Here is an 18,233-nt window from a genome sequence, read left to right as displayed (position 1 = left end):
ATGCGTTCTCTGTAATTTCGCCGTTAGAATCCTATCCTATGTACTTGATCCTTCTGAATTTGCATGTCCATCGGAAATAAGATCCTCGCAATTGTCATAAGCATCCCGAAAGGCTGGTTGTATATTATAGCAGATCTTGTACAGCGCAGGCAGAAGCTAGTCGATGTAAAGATATTGTATCCTGGCAAGTTAGCACCAGTGTGGGTCTGTTGATATCATCCTACGATTCGACAGCATGTCTTCTAGCAATAGATATGACAAAATCAAACCGCGCTTTCGATGCACAACTGCGCACCGTGTAGCGCGTTCACGGGTCGTTACAAGAACGCTTGCGCTTGAAGATTCCAAATACGTGCGTATTCTCCATCCCGTTTGAGTAGTTCCTGGTGGGTACCAGATTCCACAATGACCGAGTCGTTGATGTACCTGTCCCAAAGACATCAGTTAGGTTAAAAGCTCACGTATGGCAACTACGTGGCCATACAGTATTAGATCTGCATGCTTTGTGAGATTGCCGAAACGATGTGAGGAGAAAAGCATAGTCTTGTTGCCCCGCAAGTCGCGTAGCCTGGCAAAGAGATCTATAGAAACATAAGCACAGTAAGGAAACGATATGTGAGAAGACAATGCACCGTGCTCTGCAGTCGGATCCAATGACGCGCTTGGCTCATCGAAGAGCAGCAATCCCACCGTCGATTCCTCCGAAACGACTGATCGCATGAACGATCGCGCACTACAGGCCAGTGAGTATTGCCTTAGAATTCATGCATCGTTCCACACTCACACGGCGAGCCTTTGCATCTGTCCGCCGCTCAACGATGTCCCGCTGTTGGACTGGATCCTGCCCGCACCACGAACAGCACTGAAGTCCACAGGTCTTCCGAACAGGGTGCGCGTACCTTCTGGCAGGCTCGAATAGTAGTCGTTGACCGGCCTGTCGAGATACGTGTCGAAACCTTCCGGCAGGCGCTCGATGAATTCCTCAGCACCGCCAAGCTTCGCGGCGAGACGGACGTGGTCGTCATTTTTGGCATCGGCCGGGTTACCTAGCGCGATGTTGTCGCGGATCTATGTAATACCACCGGGTGGTCAGTCTGTGACGTCGGATCTGCGAGCTTGAGATGACGGACGACACTCACGGATAAGGGGAAGTGTGTGTAATCCTGGAAGAGGACCGATACGGACTGACGCAGGTCGGTCAACCTGAACGAGCGGATGTCTCGCCCATCTATCAAGATTTCGCCTTCCTCTACGTCATACAGGCGTATAAGTAGCTTGAGAATGGTGCTTTTCCCTGACCCGTTCGCGCCAACGATGACCTTGTGCTACATGAGTGTACGGCTTCTCACCGGATGAGAACCATCTCTTGTCCACTCACGCAGAGTTGTCCTGGAGATAGCCTGAAGGACAGGTCTCGAACCGCATAATTCTCGGCGCCAGGATAGCGGAATGAGACATTTCTGCCAAAGCTCAGATGTGCTGAGACATACGAACGGACAGCGGTGGGAGCTCACTTGAACTCGACAGATATTCCTCCCTTGACCTTTTGTGTATCTTCCGGAAATGGCACATTGCCGTCAGGGACGCGATTAGGAATGTTGACGATGTTGTACAGCTTCCGCACGGTTGCGAGCTGATCAGCGATTGATCCGAATTGTTCGATAAATCGGTACACGGTCCAGCCAAAGTGTTGCGTCGTCTGCTGGATGAGATTGAGAGACGCAAGTGACACGGGTATTGACGCTGGATATTGGACGGCGCGGAGTGCGAAGACGATCTAAGGGAGGGGAAATCCCCGTCAAATTGCCAAGGAACTTCGATTGCGGCGTCTGACACACCTGTGGTAGCTCCTTCCATGGTTCCTTGAGCAGAGACGTCACTGTAAGCCTATCGCGAAACTTGTATTCACGCATAACCTCCCAGAAGTCACCGGCGCGGTCACCTACGCGCTGAGCTGCTTCCTGAAATTCTGAACGATCGATAAAATGAGCGGTTAATAAGCGAGCTCAATGGTATGTACAGTCACCTGAAGTACAGTACCCCGCCAAGTTTCCGGCAACGAACTCCTTACGATGCTTCGGATTGCTGACCAATCTCTTCATGCCTTGCATTCTGATGTAGTCCTCGTTTCTAGTAGTGGCTGCCCATACTGAGCAGCATCTCAACCTTCAGGCTGAAGCAGTGCATGTGACAGTCGATATCTTACCTCCGGAATTCATGTCGGAGAACTTGTTGCTGAACAGCCAATCCATGACTGTATGAGACAAACTGATACATGCAAGAAGTGGACCATCTAGCTGTGTTCGCAAAATGCCTGCGAGTACAGATACCTGAGATACGATCAGCACGGCGCTAGTGACAGCAGAGGATACCATGCTGAACGTGTCCCATGCAATACCACCACGAGATGATGTGCTAGCTTCTTCAAGCTGACGTTGAACCGCAGGGTCTTCGAACGTCGGCAGGTCTAGCCGAGCTCGGGCGTAGAATAGGTGGACGGAGTAGTGCTGTTTCAAGCGAGCGCTGAGCGGATAGGATATGCGCTTTATACCATAGCTGAGGAGACGACCAACAATCGCACAGCCCATTCTGCCGAGGGATACTCTTAGAAGGAGATCCTTGTCGACTGTTCTAGTGTCGACTGCTGTTTGCACCTAGAACAACGACTCAGTGTCAACAACGATGTGGGCGATCAGTCTGAGACGAACGATCGTGAGCAGCTGGCCGGAAAACCTAATGGGAGATGCTCAACACATTTGAGGAGCATCGTTATGAGAACTTATGCCGGCTTACCATAGCGATGCAGCGGGTATCATAGAATTGATGAGTTCGAGGACCACGTAAGCGATCAAAAGCGTCCAGCAGTTCCTGATGCCTGAGATATCCTTCATCATTTGCCAAACGTACGGCAGACTCTGGGTCGTCTCGAAGTAGTGCTCAAGTCTAGACGTTCCAGGAACGTTCCAGCCAAGTATTGGTATCTTTTCAGTGTAATAGTCCCATACTCCAATGCGCATATGCTTGACGCGTTTAGTGTCCTCGGGATTGAAAGTTCCCTTGCGGTTGGTGACATTTTGACGTCGCGGTCGTCTCATTTGGACACACTATTTCGCACTGCAAATAAAAATGCAGGTGTAAAGTCAGGTTTTTGAAGGGTGAGTTGAAGGGAGAAGTTGCCTCACGTTTCGGAATCTGCGCGCAGTAATCGTTGGGTTTACGAGCGCTGAGATATACCACGTGACCACCTTTGCCTTCGTGCACACGCTAATTTTGGCAGGTGTGGTAGTCAGTGAGGCATTTGTGCGACGAGTCGTGCGAGAGTGCTACTCCTCATCACGATATCGGTCTCTGCGCTCTTAATGGTCCTTCGTCCATGGTTAATGTCTCTCTGAATGCTTTTGAGGCTTGCCGCCATGTTGCCTTTGCACCTTATGAAGCCATTTCGAGCCATTCGATACCAACTATCACTTCATCGGCTCAGCGAAATATGCTCGCCGAGTGATTTCATACCATTGGCATAATTCCCTCATCATCAGCGAGGAACTTTCTCAGATTGTGGGATTGTGGGTGGTGCTAGTGTCCGTGCTGACTGCTATGGTCCATGGAGAAGGCACCCGAGCGTCAGAGTCTTGCCGTTAAGACTCATCAACTTGAACCCGGGGTCCAACCTCATCAGTGCGTTCTGCCTCATGCCCTTCTTAGCGTGTCCTCAATGCTCTTCAGCCAAACATAGACCATCTTCTACTCTCCAATCGTGTGTCGCGCATTAAAGCCGCAACCAGGCTTTAAATGAAATTATGGGAGCCTGCATGACCACGGCCTCCAGCCGAGACTGGAGAGCAGTATGGCGCTAGTTGGTTGCTGCCAGGAGCAATGACCAGTCCGGTACTTGTCTTTCCAGTTCCACAGCAGTGACTGCTTCAGGCAGGTCTCCGGGCAGTACATTATGCTCGCATGACACATACATCACACAGCCAGGTCATAATGTTGCCCGGGATCGCGCAGAAACCGCTCTCTACGGTTGCGGCATTTGCCGGCCCTGCATAATTCCGCTGAGTCACGCAAAATTCCCTCATTCGCGTGATGTTCCTCCGTGACCCCGTGTGACTGCGACAGTCCCGGGAACCCTATCGGTTGTGCATTCTTAGAGCGTTCCACCATCAGTCCGAGGACAGCTTGCCTTCTCATCCAGACACTCTCTACCCAGACGTTCTCTACCTTGAGTGATCACTCATGGTGAGCTTGCTCATCAATCTCGTAATGTGCTTTATTCATTCTTCCCAAACCAGGTCTACATAAACGATCAGAAATATGCATGGTACTGCCTCTACTTTACCCCTCAATCCGTGATCGTTTGTATTGATCTCAACGTTCAAGCGAGTCATGCATCAAAGGACACCGTTCCTCCTCATGCCAACACGCGGACAGACCTCTCTTTGAAATCAAGAAGAAGGGCCGTCCCGTTTCGCAATGCGAGAAGTGCCGAGAATTGCGCAAGACGAAGCGGATGCACAACAAGTGCAATTGTTCGGCGCTGTCCAGTAGCACCGCGACGTCTCATCCTATTGTTGGAGAGTCGTCCACGAAGCCCATGTCGAAGTGTGCGTGTGTTGAAAATGTTGTTCTGTAAATGCAACTGACATGATATGCATTACCGCGATATTTAGCCCGCAGATTCAAGCCCATTGCTCCTGCACTACCACATGGCATCAGAGGGCTGACGAATGGGCAAGACTTCGTAAATATTGTGGGCTCCGAGATGACAGTTGAAGGTTCGTAAGTTTCTCTCATTTGCGGTAAAATGTTTCGGAAAACTCGTTGAGCAGATACGACCATTGGTATCTGCCCGTGCAAGAACACTCTTGGCTGCCAATGCGAAAGCTCTGATCAGGCCGCCGAAAACGTCTCCACATCCACTCCACAAACTTCCATCCAACAAGGAAACGGCCTCGCAGCCCTCGCAGAAGCTGCGGCTTTCTGCTGCAGTCAGGCAGTCTCTGAGACGATCAGTCAGCAAGTGTCTCCTTCCGCATCGGACAAAACACGGAGGCGCCGGAAGCAGCCGCTCGATTCTGTTTCCGGGCGCTCTTCTCCTCAATTGGAAGTGGTTCAACACAAACGCTTCAAATCGGTTATGGCAAATCCTGAGACGCCCACTTCGCCGGCGAAACCGCACAACTGCATCCCCGAGCTCCCTCCTCTTCTGTATATGGGCGGTGACCCGTCTGCTTCTCCGTCGCTCGGTCGCCCGACACTACCTGTTTTCCCGCCGATTCCGCCGCTCAGCGAGATAACATCGCTCGCCGGCTCAGGATGCTGCTGCGGCGTGCAATGCGCCTGTCCAGGTTGCGTGGAGCATCGCGGCGAGGAGCACGCCTCGGAGGACTTTGACGACTGCGATGACGCTTGCGGGACGTGCGTCGATTACGAAGGGGGATTCGAGCTCCCCTCTTCCACTTCTCGAAGTATCTCTGGTTCGGGCAGCGGAGAAGTGCCTCGGACGACAGTCATCGACGAATTCTTTGCCCGGGCGGCGTCATTGCCTAGGCCGCCGAGCAGGCGCAAGACGAGCTTGGATGCGACGAACATCACCGTGTACCCGCCGACATTGTTCGTTGGCGCTCTCAAAGAGCGGGAGGAGCGCAGTGCGGCTTTCGGCCTTGTATCGCTGCCGCCCTTGCGATGCGGCTGTGCTGGAGGCTGTGGCTGCCCTGAGGGCCAATGCGGATGTGGTGACGGTTGTTCCGGTTGTTCCGAGGCTGATCAGCAGGAGGAAGTCGTTGTGCGACGCTAACATGATGTTATTGGCTTCCCGTGAGCCTCATGGATATTTGTTTTGGTGCTATGCGTTTGCTGTTGGATACTGGGATGTCGCCGTGATATCCATGTTGTCTGTCTATTCGAAAGCCATGTTGTGATTTCATATACAGTAGAAGCTTGCAGCATTGCGAGGGGCGGCGTGTTGTAACAGGTGTAGTTGTACCAAATGTTATGTACCTCCGCTCTACAAATTCCTGGGTCCGAATGCGGTTTGCGCGGCCGTAACACGTTGTAGCGCAACGTTTCGGTATATACTGTGCGATTACAAAGACAACGAGCACGGTAACATGGACAGCAGCAACAGCATAAGACAATGTATTCTGCATAACGTTCTTCTAGACCCGAGGCAATGCGACAGAGGATGATGTTCGAGGAGTACTGTACAAAGCAGAAGCGGATAAGCAAAAAAGATGGCGCGGGTCGCCGAGATCATACGCTGTCGTCGTGAAGCCTTAGCTCAATACAACATACTCAAAAGATATGAGACGTACGTGTCATCTGTTTGACCAGGTAACTTCGTGAGGAAGCGAGATCACAAATGAACGTGGGAGCCACGTACCATGATAATCCCAGCGAGTCTAAATACCGACACGGTCGAAGGATCAGCAGTGAGATTGCATGGAGACATATAGCACCAACCTTCTTCGGATTGTCAGGAGCGTGCTTCACATAGCGATCGTTACCTGGAGGTCTGCACCTTGTTCAGCGCAAAGCGACGATGTGGCAGGCATCGTAATCCCTCACCTCTCCTTCTTCTGCAGAAGTATTGCTGTCTCAGTCATGATTAAGTTGCATAGTGGAGGAAGCACATCACCTTGCATGACGCGAGCATGCTCTGTAATGTCACACAAACTGACACCACGCTCAGCACGGGCGACCAATCGTTGCCCAGTATCGATGCGCAGATCTAAAGTGGACAATTGAGTAAGACTGGAGATCTCAGTATCTGGCGAGTGATGTCGCCAAGGAACACTCATCGAGGACTCACATGGCCATTGGAATACACATGCTAGCGACGATCAATTAGCACGCCAAGTGAAGGATGACAGGAAGACCAGCCTACCGGATGTATAGGTGCTTTATATTTGTCATCCACGACGAACGTGACAGCAGGGGACGATATGGGGTATTGAGTGTCGAATTGGAACTTGAGCGCGAATATCTCGCCCTAAGGACGGACGACACCATCGGACTCTCACACTCCGTGTATGGGAAACGACGACTGACATACCACGTATACTGTGTCGCCCAGGACCTCAAGAGAGAGTAACCACGTCTGAAAGTTATCCGCGTTCAGTAGCTTGATCCCTGTGATCGCAGCGCGTGAGCGACCCGCAAGCGGTGGCAGGAGATCGGAAGCGGATAGCAGCGCACCGACTGGGGTTCCCTGCGTCTCAATCTCCCTCAGCTCTTTCTGGAGTCGTCTAGTAGATACAGCCATGGCGTTGAAGATGAAAGTATGGGTCAAAGCGTCGGTACCTCCACAATCGCTCAAGTCGGTACAACCAAAGTCACTGTTATGGCTATGATCGTGCCCCGGCGAAGCGCCCGAATGTTGATCCGCCACCGAGCCAAACAGTCACAAATCGGATGCTGCTTAAAGGTCGTGGCCCGAGCGAAAATCTCTTCAACAATGTCATCGATGCCGTCTCCGCCTTAGAGTCACTTGCTTCTCATTCATACTTTGCAGGAGATATGCAGGTGCTCGCGGGGACGCAGAACGAGCCTTCTTGCGATGCTAATAGCTGACGGTGCAAGTTTTTTCGAGGCCGTGCAGCGTAAGCTGCAAGGAACATTCTACCAGGAGAGGATTCATACTGGTATTATTACGTGTATCTCGCAGTACCTATTCACTTGTAACGCTGTTCCTACACCAGTTTCATACTCATGCCCAGAATAAATTACGCGTTCGCTGCCTGAGCAATGCCTTCCTGCGCCGCACTTTGTGCGATTTTCCTCTCTCGATCCTTGTTAATCTCATCCAGAATCTCCTTCGCGCCTGTGTCTATCAAAACGCGAGCCAATTCCTTGCCAACTGCCTCTGCTTCCTCCAAGCTCTCCACCCTCCGCTCAATGGTATGCTGCACATGCTTCGCGCCGTCCAACGACGTGACGCAACCCGTAATGGCCAAAACGCCACTCTTCCCGCCCGCGTCCGCCTTCAGCGCAGTATGCACACCCACGGGCACACTGCAACCGCCCTCGAGGACGCGGAGACACGCACGTTCTGCACGACATGACCAGTCCGCCGGCCAATGTGTGAGCGCGGCACAGAGAGCGCGTGCCTCCGCGTCGTCCTTGCGGATCTCGATGGCGAGCGCGCCCTGGGAAACAGCGTGGTAGAGGGTAGGAGGACCGAGGTCGGCCGTGATGCGGGAGCCCCAGCCAAGGCGGACCATGCCGGCCTTGGCTAAAATGAGAGCAGCGTACGGCCCGTCGGGGGCGTCGAGTTTCGCCATGCGGGTGTTTCTGGGCAAGACACAGTCAGGATAGACGGGCAGACATCGCGCGTGGACATACGCACAGGTTGCCGCGCTATAAGTAATAATATTATAAGACGCGTTCTGCATGAGCAGAAGAGATGTTGGATGAGGATAAGACTCACAACGTCCTTGAAGACCAGCTTCGGATATCGACGCTTCAATTGTGCAACCCTTCGCACACTGCTCGTACCCACCACACTGCCATCCGGCAGATCATCCAGGCTCTTCCACTCCTTGTCCTTCCGCACAATCAAACAATCCACCGGGTTCTCTCTTTCCATGACCCCAGCAATCTCGCATCCCTCCGGAAGCTCGGTCGGCACGTCCTTAAAGCTGTGTACCAGCATGTCGACTTCGCGCTCTCGAAGTGCTACTTCTAACTCCTTGGTCCATAAAGCTTTGCCGCCAAGAAGGTACAGTGCTTGCGATTGGTTCTTGTCGCCCCCAGTGGACATGAAAGAAGTCTCGAATGTGGTCGAAGGATTTTGAGCCGCCAATGCATCCCGCACGATATTCGTTTGGATTCGAGCAAGCTCCGAGGCCCTAGAGGCGAGCGTAAAAATACGCGGCTTTGATTCAGACATCCAGAAAGATGGACAACTGGTGGACCAGGCTGAGTTCACGGAATGCCGCAGACTTTGATCTAATCCCGATCACGCAAAGAGATTAGATCACGAAGTTGAAGCATAACGGATTAGATTAGATTAGACTAGATGGGCCACACTGCGCAATCGTGTAGCTGCCATTGGCTTTATCCAAACTGTACACCTCTGCAGTGTTGCAATCTGAGCCACACTAGTCCTAGAGATAGCCCGAAGACACAAGACGGTGTGCGGATATTAGGATGTCGCTGTAGCGGGTAGTATCGTACAAATCTATTTATACAGACATGTATTGCGCCATACTGTAATCCACAAGCGTGAGTCATCAGAAGAGGATCTGACCAGCTGTCTCACCTTGGGTCCTTCTTCGAATCAGTCTGCCCGTGTTCTCGAGATAGGCGTTGTTCTAGCTTCTGGAACTCATCCAGTGCGATGGTTTCCTCTTGATCAAGGACCTGGCAAAGCCGCAGTCAGGCAACATGGACTTGGCACGGATAGATGAACAAGCATACCTGCTCAACACCCTTGACCTCAGGGATATAATGCATGAGCATCCGCTCAATGCCGCTCTTCAGTGTGACCGTACTCGAATCGCACCCTCTGCAACTACCTTTCAACTTCACCTGCACGTGGCCATCGTCTGTGAACCCTCTAAACTCGATATCCCCACCGTCCTCCATGATCGCCGGTCGCACGCGGGTCTCAAGGAGCTCCTTAATCATCGCGACCGTCTCCGAGTCTGTGTCGAGTATCCGCGTGTCCTGAGGGCCTGCAGCCTCGCGGTCCTCTTCCGAGCGGAACAGTGGTTGGCCAGATGAGAAGAATTCCATGAGAATGGAGTATATTTCCGGCTTGATGACTGACCACGACGTCTCTGAATCTTTTGAGACCGTGACGAAGTCTGGTCCATAGAATACGGTGTTGACACCCTCGATGCCCATAAGCCGTATAGCCAACGGCGACTTGAGAGCAGATTTTACATCAAGAAATTCTGCTGTGCCATCATCCATGACAGGTACCCCAGGAATGAATTTGAGCGAGTCCTCATTCGGCGTGGTCTCTGTTTGGATGAACATAGACCGGTCTACAAAGCTATGAGCAATACACCCGACGCAATATACAAGAACTCAAATACAGTGCAGTGGTCTCTCCATACTGGACAACTTTCTTGCCGGATGTGTTGGAGAGAACGTTGCCAGGGTTGTGCCATGGTGTAGGTTAGCGAGGCAAGATGCAGTCGCCGACGATTCTCTCCGGGAAGCACGAAGGGACAACGGGAGCTTAGAGCGGTGACGCAGGGCGTTCCTCGATGTACTCGCGAGGGCTTTGACAGACGGGAAGGCGGATGCAGCAGACATGACGGTTTCAGATAGAAAGTGAACGATTGGATGGCCACTCTCGCGATGGAATGAGGTAAAGAGCGCCCATATAGTCACGTGATTCCTTCCAACTTCCTTATCGGAACATGATAAGATAATCCGTGCGATCTTCTCCGACACTAAGTCCGAGGAATCGGGCCCTGCCTTCACTCGCCGAGATGAGTTGTACTGAAGATTGAAGATGTGCCTCTGTTGAAAAGACTGTAGCCTTGTACTGTGATACAAAAACAAGAGGCTCAGTGTGGTTCAAACCTCACAGGTGAAATAAATGCTGATTTCGGATGTGGTCCACATGCACTGCCGCACCTGTGGAGAATCCTTATAAACAGGCTGCCTTTATATCAAGTTGTCATAGGAAATGCTGTGCATTTTTTTGAGACCAGTACTGAGATGTAGCCAAATGCATTCAGTGTCATTCTCGTAGCATCATTCGAGCTGCAACCCCCTCTCTTGATGTCGAGATAATGCTACTGCAATAACCAGCATGATTTTAATTGCTTCCATTGGCACTGTCATAACTTCCTGAAAGGTGCAACAATTGGACCTTCGTCCTGAAATGTTGAAAGTAATGTACTGCCTGTTGCTCCAGCCACTCACTGAATGTATGTGTTGATCGACATAGCAAAGCCTCTGACTGGAAAGCTGAGCCTCTTCAATCTATATGTTGCACTGTCATGTAGCCATGGCAGGGATACCATCTGAATTCTCAGGGACTTCAGTGAAGAGATGTTCCACGAACCTCACAATGAGCAATTGCTGATGGAAGATGAGAGATTAGCTGTACTGGACCAAGAAACGATGGAATGGTGGACAAAAGTTCAGGGGAGACAGAAATACAATAGATGCATAGATGAATGTATATTATCTTACATCACATAGATCAAGAACATTTAGTGATAGCTCAGCATGAAATGACAACATGCATGGGGGTGTGAAATGAGAACACCCAGGAGGGGAGGGCAAAGAGGGAAAATATGGTGGCATTATGGTCGAGTATAATGTCTCCATGTGTGTGTGCGGGAGGGGGGAGGAATGATGGCATTGGCATGGAACATAGAATGAGTGCATTGGGGAAGGGGGGTGTGGTGGCATTAGGATCGATGTGTGGGGGAGGGGGAGGTGACATTAGAGCTAATGAAGAGAAATATCATCAAATAGAGCCAAAGATCTGTGTAAAAGATCACCTTACTATCACCGGCCCACAATGCAATTTTTTCAGAGTTTCATGTTCTATTCTACTGTCAGTGAGCAGCCCCCTCGGAGATTTTATTCCTACAAAGATTGGGGTCTTGAGAACACTGGTAAATATCTGTGAGTGAACAGTGGATGAATCCGAGGATGACTCAGTTGCAACACTAATGCAATTGTCAAGAATCATCAGCCACTATGTGGAAACATCTTTATTTTGACAGTCCGATCTGGCACCACTGAAAATGGATGTTCTTCGATGCAGCTCTGCCATTCTCAGCTCGAATGGACCTTCTGAACCTTCCTTATTTGGGTATGGTTCTCATTCTGGCAGCCACTCACTCCTTACACTCCTCCCAGAGAATGCAGAGCTCATGCAACAGACATCAGCTTCTGTCAATATAGAGTTCATATATATACGAAGTCTACCTGAGAGCCTCATGAGACCATGATCAGCTGTATGAGCAAGCGAGCCTCAGGAAAGCATCAAAATGGGGCTCCACACTGTAATTACTCGTATCATATACCAGCAACATGCTGTTACAGTTTCAGCATCTCTTTCATGATCATGTGACAGTTTCTGTTTCATGTGACACAGCATTTATTAAATTATGGTTCATAGATCTTGAGGACATATGCTAGGGTTAGCAGTTTTTCATTTTCATTATTTACTCACTCAGGTCATGTGATCAAGACCTTCATGTTTCAGGTTTTCCATTTCACATGTACTAACATTAGCTTACCAATTACTTGGCTCACAGCGGTTAGTATTTGTCTCAGTCTATTTCATTTATGCTATGATTAGCTACAGAGGCTGTGTCGAGACCCCTTGTACTAGTATCCCAGACTGTAGGTCTGCGACTATATAAAGGGGCCAGAAACTGCAGGGAAAGATAACCTCTTCCACCTTACATTTCTAGGAATCATTCTCTGTTCTTAACCTTTGGTGCTCACTCTAATATCACTCTCAAGAGGTAGTAAGCTCGTACGCTTGCTAAGAGCCAGTACAGTAAACCTAGTAACCTGTGAGTGACGTGCAGTAGCTGTATCAAAGGCCTTAGCAAGAGGAGAGTGAATACCTCACTACTCTGTCTTGGCTATATCTGTGGACAACACTGTAAACCTTTGCTGGCAGTCTTCTACTGCTAACGGGATAGTACGAGTAACATCTATCATCTCTGCCCAATGAGTGAGGGGCTAGTACGTGTGAGAAAGCACACATGACTGAAGGTTCCCAGGGAACACTTTATAACATTTGAAAGAGGTTTTCTACAGGTCAACCTGCTCAGGTTTAGAACCACTACGCAAAAGTAGTGTCTTTGGACTGAGGCATCAAGACAGAATTCGTGAAGTAGAGAGAACACTCTGACCTGACTAGCTGGGTGGGCCTTCCTTGAGCGAGCAACCTTATTTGACCTGAGTCCTACCTCTCTAAGCTCTAGGATATGACCGATAATCAGTTATAGGGCACCAGAGAATAAAAGACCAGGACCACCAAGCACTTCAAATGGGAAGTAGGCAGGAATCCGAAGTGATTAGCTGATCACTCTAAAAAGCGAGAAAGGGAGACCACTTCTCTGTGTCATGATTTACACTGGTTAGGCTGCTGTGTCAGGTTATAAAGAAGGTAGGCTGAAACATCAAGCACTCTGTGGAGTAGGCAGAATTCACAACTGGACAGACTGCTATCCCAGCATAAAGAAGATTCAGGCCAAATTCTCTCACACAATAGAAGCCTCTGGCTGGGTGAACTTTTCAGCATAATCAGAAAAGAAATTGGTTATATGGGCTTACCAAACAGCAAAAACAAAGCGACCAGGAGTAGAGACCTCGTCTAGAGACACCAAGTGCTTTATTTGCGGAGTAGGTAGAATTCTAGGAAAACATCACGGTGACAGAGACACCAGAGCAAATTAAACTTCAAATGCAGATTAGGAGAATACTGAAGTAAATTATTCTTCACAGCGAGAGTTTTTCTTTCACAGAATGAACTCAAGCACAAGTGGTTATCTGAGCGGTAATCCAGAAGAGAAGCCCTTATCTGAGGCACACATTGACGATGTGCTAAGCCCTTTTCAGGAAAGGCAATTTGGAAACTCAAAGCTCAATCAGTGACCCTGTAGGACGTACACTGCATAGTACAAAAGCCATCAGGACTTGGTGACTGAGAACGACAAGTTTAAGTATCCAAAGCTGGTAACCAGGATCCTGTAAGGCATATACTGCGTGGTACAGTGCCATCAGAAATTCTGGGTATGGGGACATCCCTCATCGTGAGCGAAGGTGAATTTGGTTTGAGGTGTGCACTGCATGGCATGAAGCCTGCCAGATTTGACTTAATTCAAGACATGGGATCCAAGGAATCCAGAATCTGTATCTGAAAAAGATACACCAGAGACACGACTGGTGACTTCTGATGAAGAAGTTTCACCATTTACAATTCACGATGCCACAACAGAGGAGTTAAAAGACCTCTACGAAAAAAGGTTGACAGAAGCGGTTCATCTTCGACTTCAATTCAGGCTAGGAGGAGCCTATGAACCAACAGATCACCCGAGGCTAGAGCAGCTCCAGGGTGAAGTAGAAGAAATCAGACAAGTTCTTCATGGAAGGAAAAACTTTGATAAAGCATCACTTCGGAGTTTTGACAAAGCCACAGAACTTTCATGAGAAGAAGCAATTCAAGTTGATCGGCAAGAAGGTGGTTTGACGGAAACTGGTGGATTACAGTCAAGTAACCCACTTGGAGCAAGAGCAGTCCCACTCGAAAGATCTATCTCGGACAGCACTGCTAGACCAGATTCTCCAGGAATTGCAACATTTAGATGAGACCAGCCACCTCACCTACTGACTGCACCAGGAATTACATGATCAGTTTCTACTGGATCAAGACCAACCAGTACCTTCCAGTTCTCAGGAAGTATGGCTATGCACGCAAGATATGACCCAGCTCTCAGACCACCTGTTCATCCTGGAACCTGCACTGATGTAGTCTGGAATGAGTATGAACAATCACTGACACTCTATGCACAATATCAGAAAGCAATCCCCAAGCCTCCAGCTGCATGGAAAAAGAAGATGAGAAAAATCAAGGAGTTTAAGGGAGACAAGTGCGAGTTTGCCTCGTTCTTATGAAATATGGAACGATACCTCCAGGCAAATGCAGGAGTCTACAATGATGACTTTGGCAAAACTGTGTTCATCCTATTCCAAATCGACTCTTCATCTATGGCAGGAAAGTGGGCCGAGTCATGGGAGGCCCATCAAACAGCATGACACGGAAATCTTGGAATGTACCAAGACTTCAAGATGACACTCACAGAAAAGTATGGAGGTGTCGCAACTAAGGATCAAGCCTGGCAAGTACTTCTCAAAGAAAAGTACAAGCAGAACAGATAAACTGTCAATGAATATATTGGAAATCTCGATATCCTCTACTGATATGCTGAAATCGACAACAAATATGTAAAGCTCATCCACTTCAAATGAGGCCTTAACGAGAAACTTGCAGAAAAGGTCTTCATCATTGAAAGCCGATCAATGATGTATGCAGCAGCATGCAAGGCAGCAAGAAAGGTCACAGATCTTCAGGACATTCATAGTGAAAAGACCAATATCTTCAAGTTCATCTCAGGCTCTTCAGGAAGCAGAAAAAGGACAGAAAAGGAACCCGATGACATGAATGTTGACAGAATATCAGAAGAAACCCATAAAGAATGTTCTTTGAGTGAATTCTGTTACAACTACAGCAAACCAGGACATCAGGCAAACCAATGATGAAACCCAGAATATGATCCATTACAAGGTCGTGGAGGAAAGGCAACTTCATATGCCAAAACCAAGATGTTCCATTCCAGGACGAAGAAGTACTCCACATCTAGCAGACGTGAAAAGACTTCCAAGCTGACTAAATTTTACTCCAAGGGAAAGGAGAAGAAATGGCATCAAGTAAAATGAGTCAAAGAAAGTGACTTGGAGGAAAGCTCAGAAAAGTCAGAACAGAAAAGAAGAAATCATTAACAGGGTACAAAGAACTCACCCTGTCAAGCATAAAAAGATCTGCAAAATTAAGTGAATCATGGAAGAATTGGACGATTCAGAAGAAGAATCATTTGTATACCGATTCATCCCTAAGGAGGAACTTGCTCAGATACAAAGAGAGGATGCACTCGTAATGCGAGAAAAATGCATTCAGGAATGCAATATGACAATGCCTCATCTCGACGATCTCCTGAAATTTGAAGACAATCCAGACAGATACGAGTACACACACAGGTATCCATCACCCATTGAAAAAGAAGACCTAGAGGGTTTTGAAATTGGGTGCATGTCAGGATCTCATGGCATCCAAACAAGAAAATGATCCTAGAAGAAGTAATCATCAAAGGAGATATCAAATGAGGAAGTGAAATATACCTCAATATCTTCCTTCAGGATTACGATGGAACCAGAATCAAAAGTATTCCAGCAAGAGCCCTAGTCAATTCAGGAGTAAAAGGAATGTTCATCAATGAATTGTTCACAAAGAAGGTCAGTCTTCATCTTCTCAAATCATAAAAGGAAGTGAAGATTCAAAGTGTTGACGGGAGTTCCATCAACTCCACAAATAAATAATCAAAGGAACTATTCATGCAGGAATGTACGAATGGGATGATGACTTCCTCGTAATTGACTTAGAAAAAGAAGACGTGATCATTGGGAATACGTGGCTTCATGATCACAATTCAATTATTAACTGGCAAACTGAAGAAGTCAAGGTTCGACAATACATTGAGGACATACCCGACAAAGAACCAAGACCAGTTAAGCATCAAAATACCACTTACCTTCCAACCACCAAGAAGGAACAGGAAAAGATCAAGCGGGCAATCTGGAAGCTCAACTGATCTAATGTTGACCCTGTCCCAGACAAAGCAGAAACTGTTGACTCGAACCTCTTGCTTGCATACTTGACTGGAAACCCCTATTTGGAGGATCAGGAGATAGGTGAACAAGAAGCAATATTTGCTTATTAGCCTGATACTGGAATGCTCCAGAACGTAACATTCAAAGAAGAAAAGGGACGTCGCACTGCTGGAGAAAGGAAGATGCAATACTTGGCCTTGCGACAAATTAATATCAAAAAAGACCCCTATCAAACAAGAAAGGAAGATGGCACCTTCTGGAAGGCATAAAACAAGGTGCAAGAATTAGCACAGAAGAAGGCGATCGAAGAAAAGAAGAACTCCAAGAAGAAGAAGGCCACCATCCCATCATATTTATTAAGATACAAATGAATCTTCGAAGAGAAGGCATCTGAATGGTTACCATCATATAGGTCATACAACCATTGCATAGACTTCAAATTGGACTTTTTCCCTAAATGAGAAAAGGTCTACAACCTATCCAAGTGGGAAGAAGAAGCTATGAATGCCTTCATCGATGAAAATCTTGCAAAAGAATATATTTGTCCTTCACAATCTGCAATGGCTTCACCTTTCTTCTTTATTAGAAAGAAAGACAGTGGATTACATCCATGTCAGGACTACCACTATGTCAATAAAGAAACAATTAAAGATGCATATTCCCTTTCACTTATAATGGACTTGACGGATCGACTTCACCATGCCAAGTATTTTGCGAAACTCAACATTCACGGAGCATACACCAATGTCCAAATTCAAAAAGGAGATGAGTGGAAGGTGGCCTTCATTACCAAGTATGGGTTGTTCGAGCCCACAGTCATGTTCTTCGAAATGTGCAATGTGCCAGCAACATTCCAAAGAATGATGAACGAAATTTTTGCAGAAGAAATCACCGAAGGATGGCTTTTGTGCTATTTTGATGATGTTCTCATTTTAGCAGAAAGCAAAAAAGAGTTAGAGAAGAAGCTTGAATGAGTCATCAAAAAGATGGTCGATCATGATCTCTATCTCAAGCTCGAAAAATGCATGTTTAAAACTACACGCACTGACTTCCTAGGACTGATTCTCCTTTCAGAACAGCTTCAGATAAATCCTGAAAAGGTCAATGGACTCCTCAAGTGGGAAGCTCCAATGACCATAAAAGGAGTACGTGCATTCCTAGGATTCGCCAACTTCTATGGAAATTTCATCGAAACTACTCCGAGATTGCTTGACCCTTGATTGATCTTACCAAGACTAAAGGTGGAAATGTATTCCACTGGATGAGCAAGGAACAAGCTGCTTTCACTATCTGAAGAATGAATTCGGCAAAGCACCAATACTGGTTATGCCAGACAAGGACAAGCCTGTTATCATCGAGACTGATGCACCAGACTTCACTATTGGTGCAGTCCTAATGCAAAAAGATGACAATGGTGATCTTCATGCATGCGCATACTATTCCAAGTCATTATCTGAACCAGAGCAAAATTATCAAATCTACGATAAGGAGCTTCTTGAAATAATCTGTGCACTTAAAGAATGGAGACGCTATCTCGACGGCACAAAGGAACCATTCCTCATATGCACAGATCACAAGAATCTGACGAATTTTAGGCAACCACAGGACTTGAACCCAAGGCAACGAAGATGGCAACTCTTCTTGTCGATGTTCAATTACAAGATTGTCCATACCTCGGGATGACAAATGGTTCAAGCCGATGTGCTGTCACGATTGTCCAAACTGGATAATTATCAGAATAATGCATCTCCTTCCTGATTACCTGTTCATCAGTGCTATTGTCACGGTGCATTGTGATCCCTACCCCGAAGGGCAAGGGACTGGCATCAGGTGATGCCTGCATCCTGTGACTCATC

The 18,233-nt window shown here is 48.0% G+C and overlaps 6 protein-coding genes across 6 annotated transcripts; 2 read left to right on the top strand and 4 right to left on the bottom strand.

The window, feature by feature from the left end:
• Positions 1 to 317: 317 nt before the first annotated feature.
• Positions 318 to 3,095, bottom strand: LAESUDRAFT_735621 (P-loop containing nucleoside triphosphate hydrolase protein; the record flags this gene model as incomplete). The annotated part of the gene is made up of 12 exons (XM_040910609.1): positions 318 to 426; positions 485 to 581; positions 633 to 733; positions 785 to 1,068; positions 1,140 to 1,319; positions 1,379 to 1,460; positions 1,515 to 1,777; positions 1,839 to 1,969; positions 2,091 to 2,123; positions 2,207 to 2,654; positions 2,709 to 2,733; positions 2,794 to 3,095. The coding sequence occupies 12 exons, from the start codon at positions 3,093 to 3,095 to the stop codon at positions 318 to 320; spliced, it is 2,055 nt and encodes a 684-aa protein (XP_040766653.1).
• A 1,191-nt stretch (positions 3,096 to 4,286) lies between these two features.
• Positions 4,287 to 4,630, top strand: LAESUDRAFT_648211 (copper-fist-domain-containing protein; the record flags this gene model as incomplete). Its single annotated transcript, XM_040904094.1, has 2 exons — positions 4,287 to 4,318; positions 4,378 to 4,630. Coding segments are annotated over 2 exons (285 nt in total), but the record flags the coding sequence as incomplete, so codon positions are not given.
• Positions 4,631 to 4,819: 189 nt separating this feature from the next.
• Positions 4,820 to 5,938, top strand: LAESUDRAFT_565467 (uncharacterized protein). The gene has a single exon (XM_040902976.1). The coding sequence runs from the start codon at positions 5,135 to 5,137 to the stop codon at positions 5,792 to 5,794; it is 660 nt and encodes a 219-aa protein (XP_040766651.1). The 5' UTR covers positions 4,820 to 5,134; the 3' UTR covers positions 5,795 to 5,938.
• Positions 5,939 to 6,021: 83 nt separating this feature from the next.
• On the bottom strand, positions 6,022 to 7,362 carry LAESUDRAFT_565406 (UBC-like protein). Its single transcript, XM_040902975.1, has 10 exons — positions 7,195 to 7,362; positions 7,052 to 7,128; positions 6,884 to 6,988; positions 6,809 to 6,829; positions 6,635 to 6,727; positions 6,565 to 6,575; positions 6,460 to 6,511; positions 6,380 to 6,398; positions 6,312 to 6,318; positions 6,022 to 6,256 (listed from the first exon to the last, which is right to left on the bottom strand). Exons 1-10 carry the CDS (start codon positions 7,259 to 7,261, stop codon positions 6,250 to 6,252), a joined length of 459 nt encoding a protein of 152 aa, XP_040766650.1. The 5' UTR covers positions 7,262 to 7,362; the 3' UTR covers positions 6,022 to 6,249.
• A 170-nt stretch (positions 7,363 to 7,532) lies between these two features.
• Positions 7,533 to 8,927, bottom strand: LAESUDRAFT_675384 (porphobilinogen deaminase). The gene is made up of 3 exons (XM_040905588.1): positions 8,426 to 8,927; positions 8,345 to 8,355; positions 7,533 to 8,289 (listed from the first exon to the last, which is right to left on the bottom strand). The coding sequence occupies exons 1-3, from the start codon at positions 8,885 to 8,887 to the stop codon at positions 7,722 to 7,724; spliced, it is 1,041 nt and encodes a 346-aa protein (XP_040766649.1). The 5' UTR covers positions 8,888 to 8,927; the 3' UTR covers positions 7,533 to 7,721.
• A 48-nt stretch (positions 8,928 to 8,975) lies between these two features.
• On the bottom strand, positions 8,976 to 10,281 carry LAESUDRAFT_742171 (HIRA-interacting protein 5). The gene is made up of 4 exons (XM_040911178.1): positions 10,041 to 10,281; positions 9,418 to 9,989; positions 9,260 to 9,360; positions 8,976 to 9,207 (listed from the first exon to the last, which is right to left on the bottom strand). Exons 1-4 carry the CDS (start codon positions 10,261 to 10,263, stop codon positions 9,183 to 9,185), a joined length of 921 nt encoding a protein of 306 aa, XP_040766648.1. The 5' UTR covers positions 10,264 to 10,281; the 3' UTR covers positions 8,976 to 9,182.
• Positions 10,282 to 18,233: the final 7,952 nt, after the last annotated feature.

Source organism: Laetiporus sulphureus (assembly GCF_001632365.1).
Source record: "Laetiporus sulphureus 93-53 unplaced genomic scaffold LAESUscaffold_9, whole genome shotgun sequence".
Classification (NCBI taxonomy): domain Eukaryota; kingdom Fungi; phylum Basidiomycota; class Agaricomycetes; order Polyporales; family Laetiporaceae; genus Laetiporus; species Laetiporus sulphureus.
The sequence above is the reverse complement of the archived record's forward strand: the minus strand, read 5'-3'. Positions and strand labels throughout refer to the sequence as shown.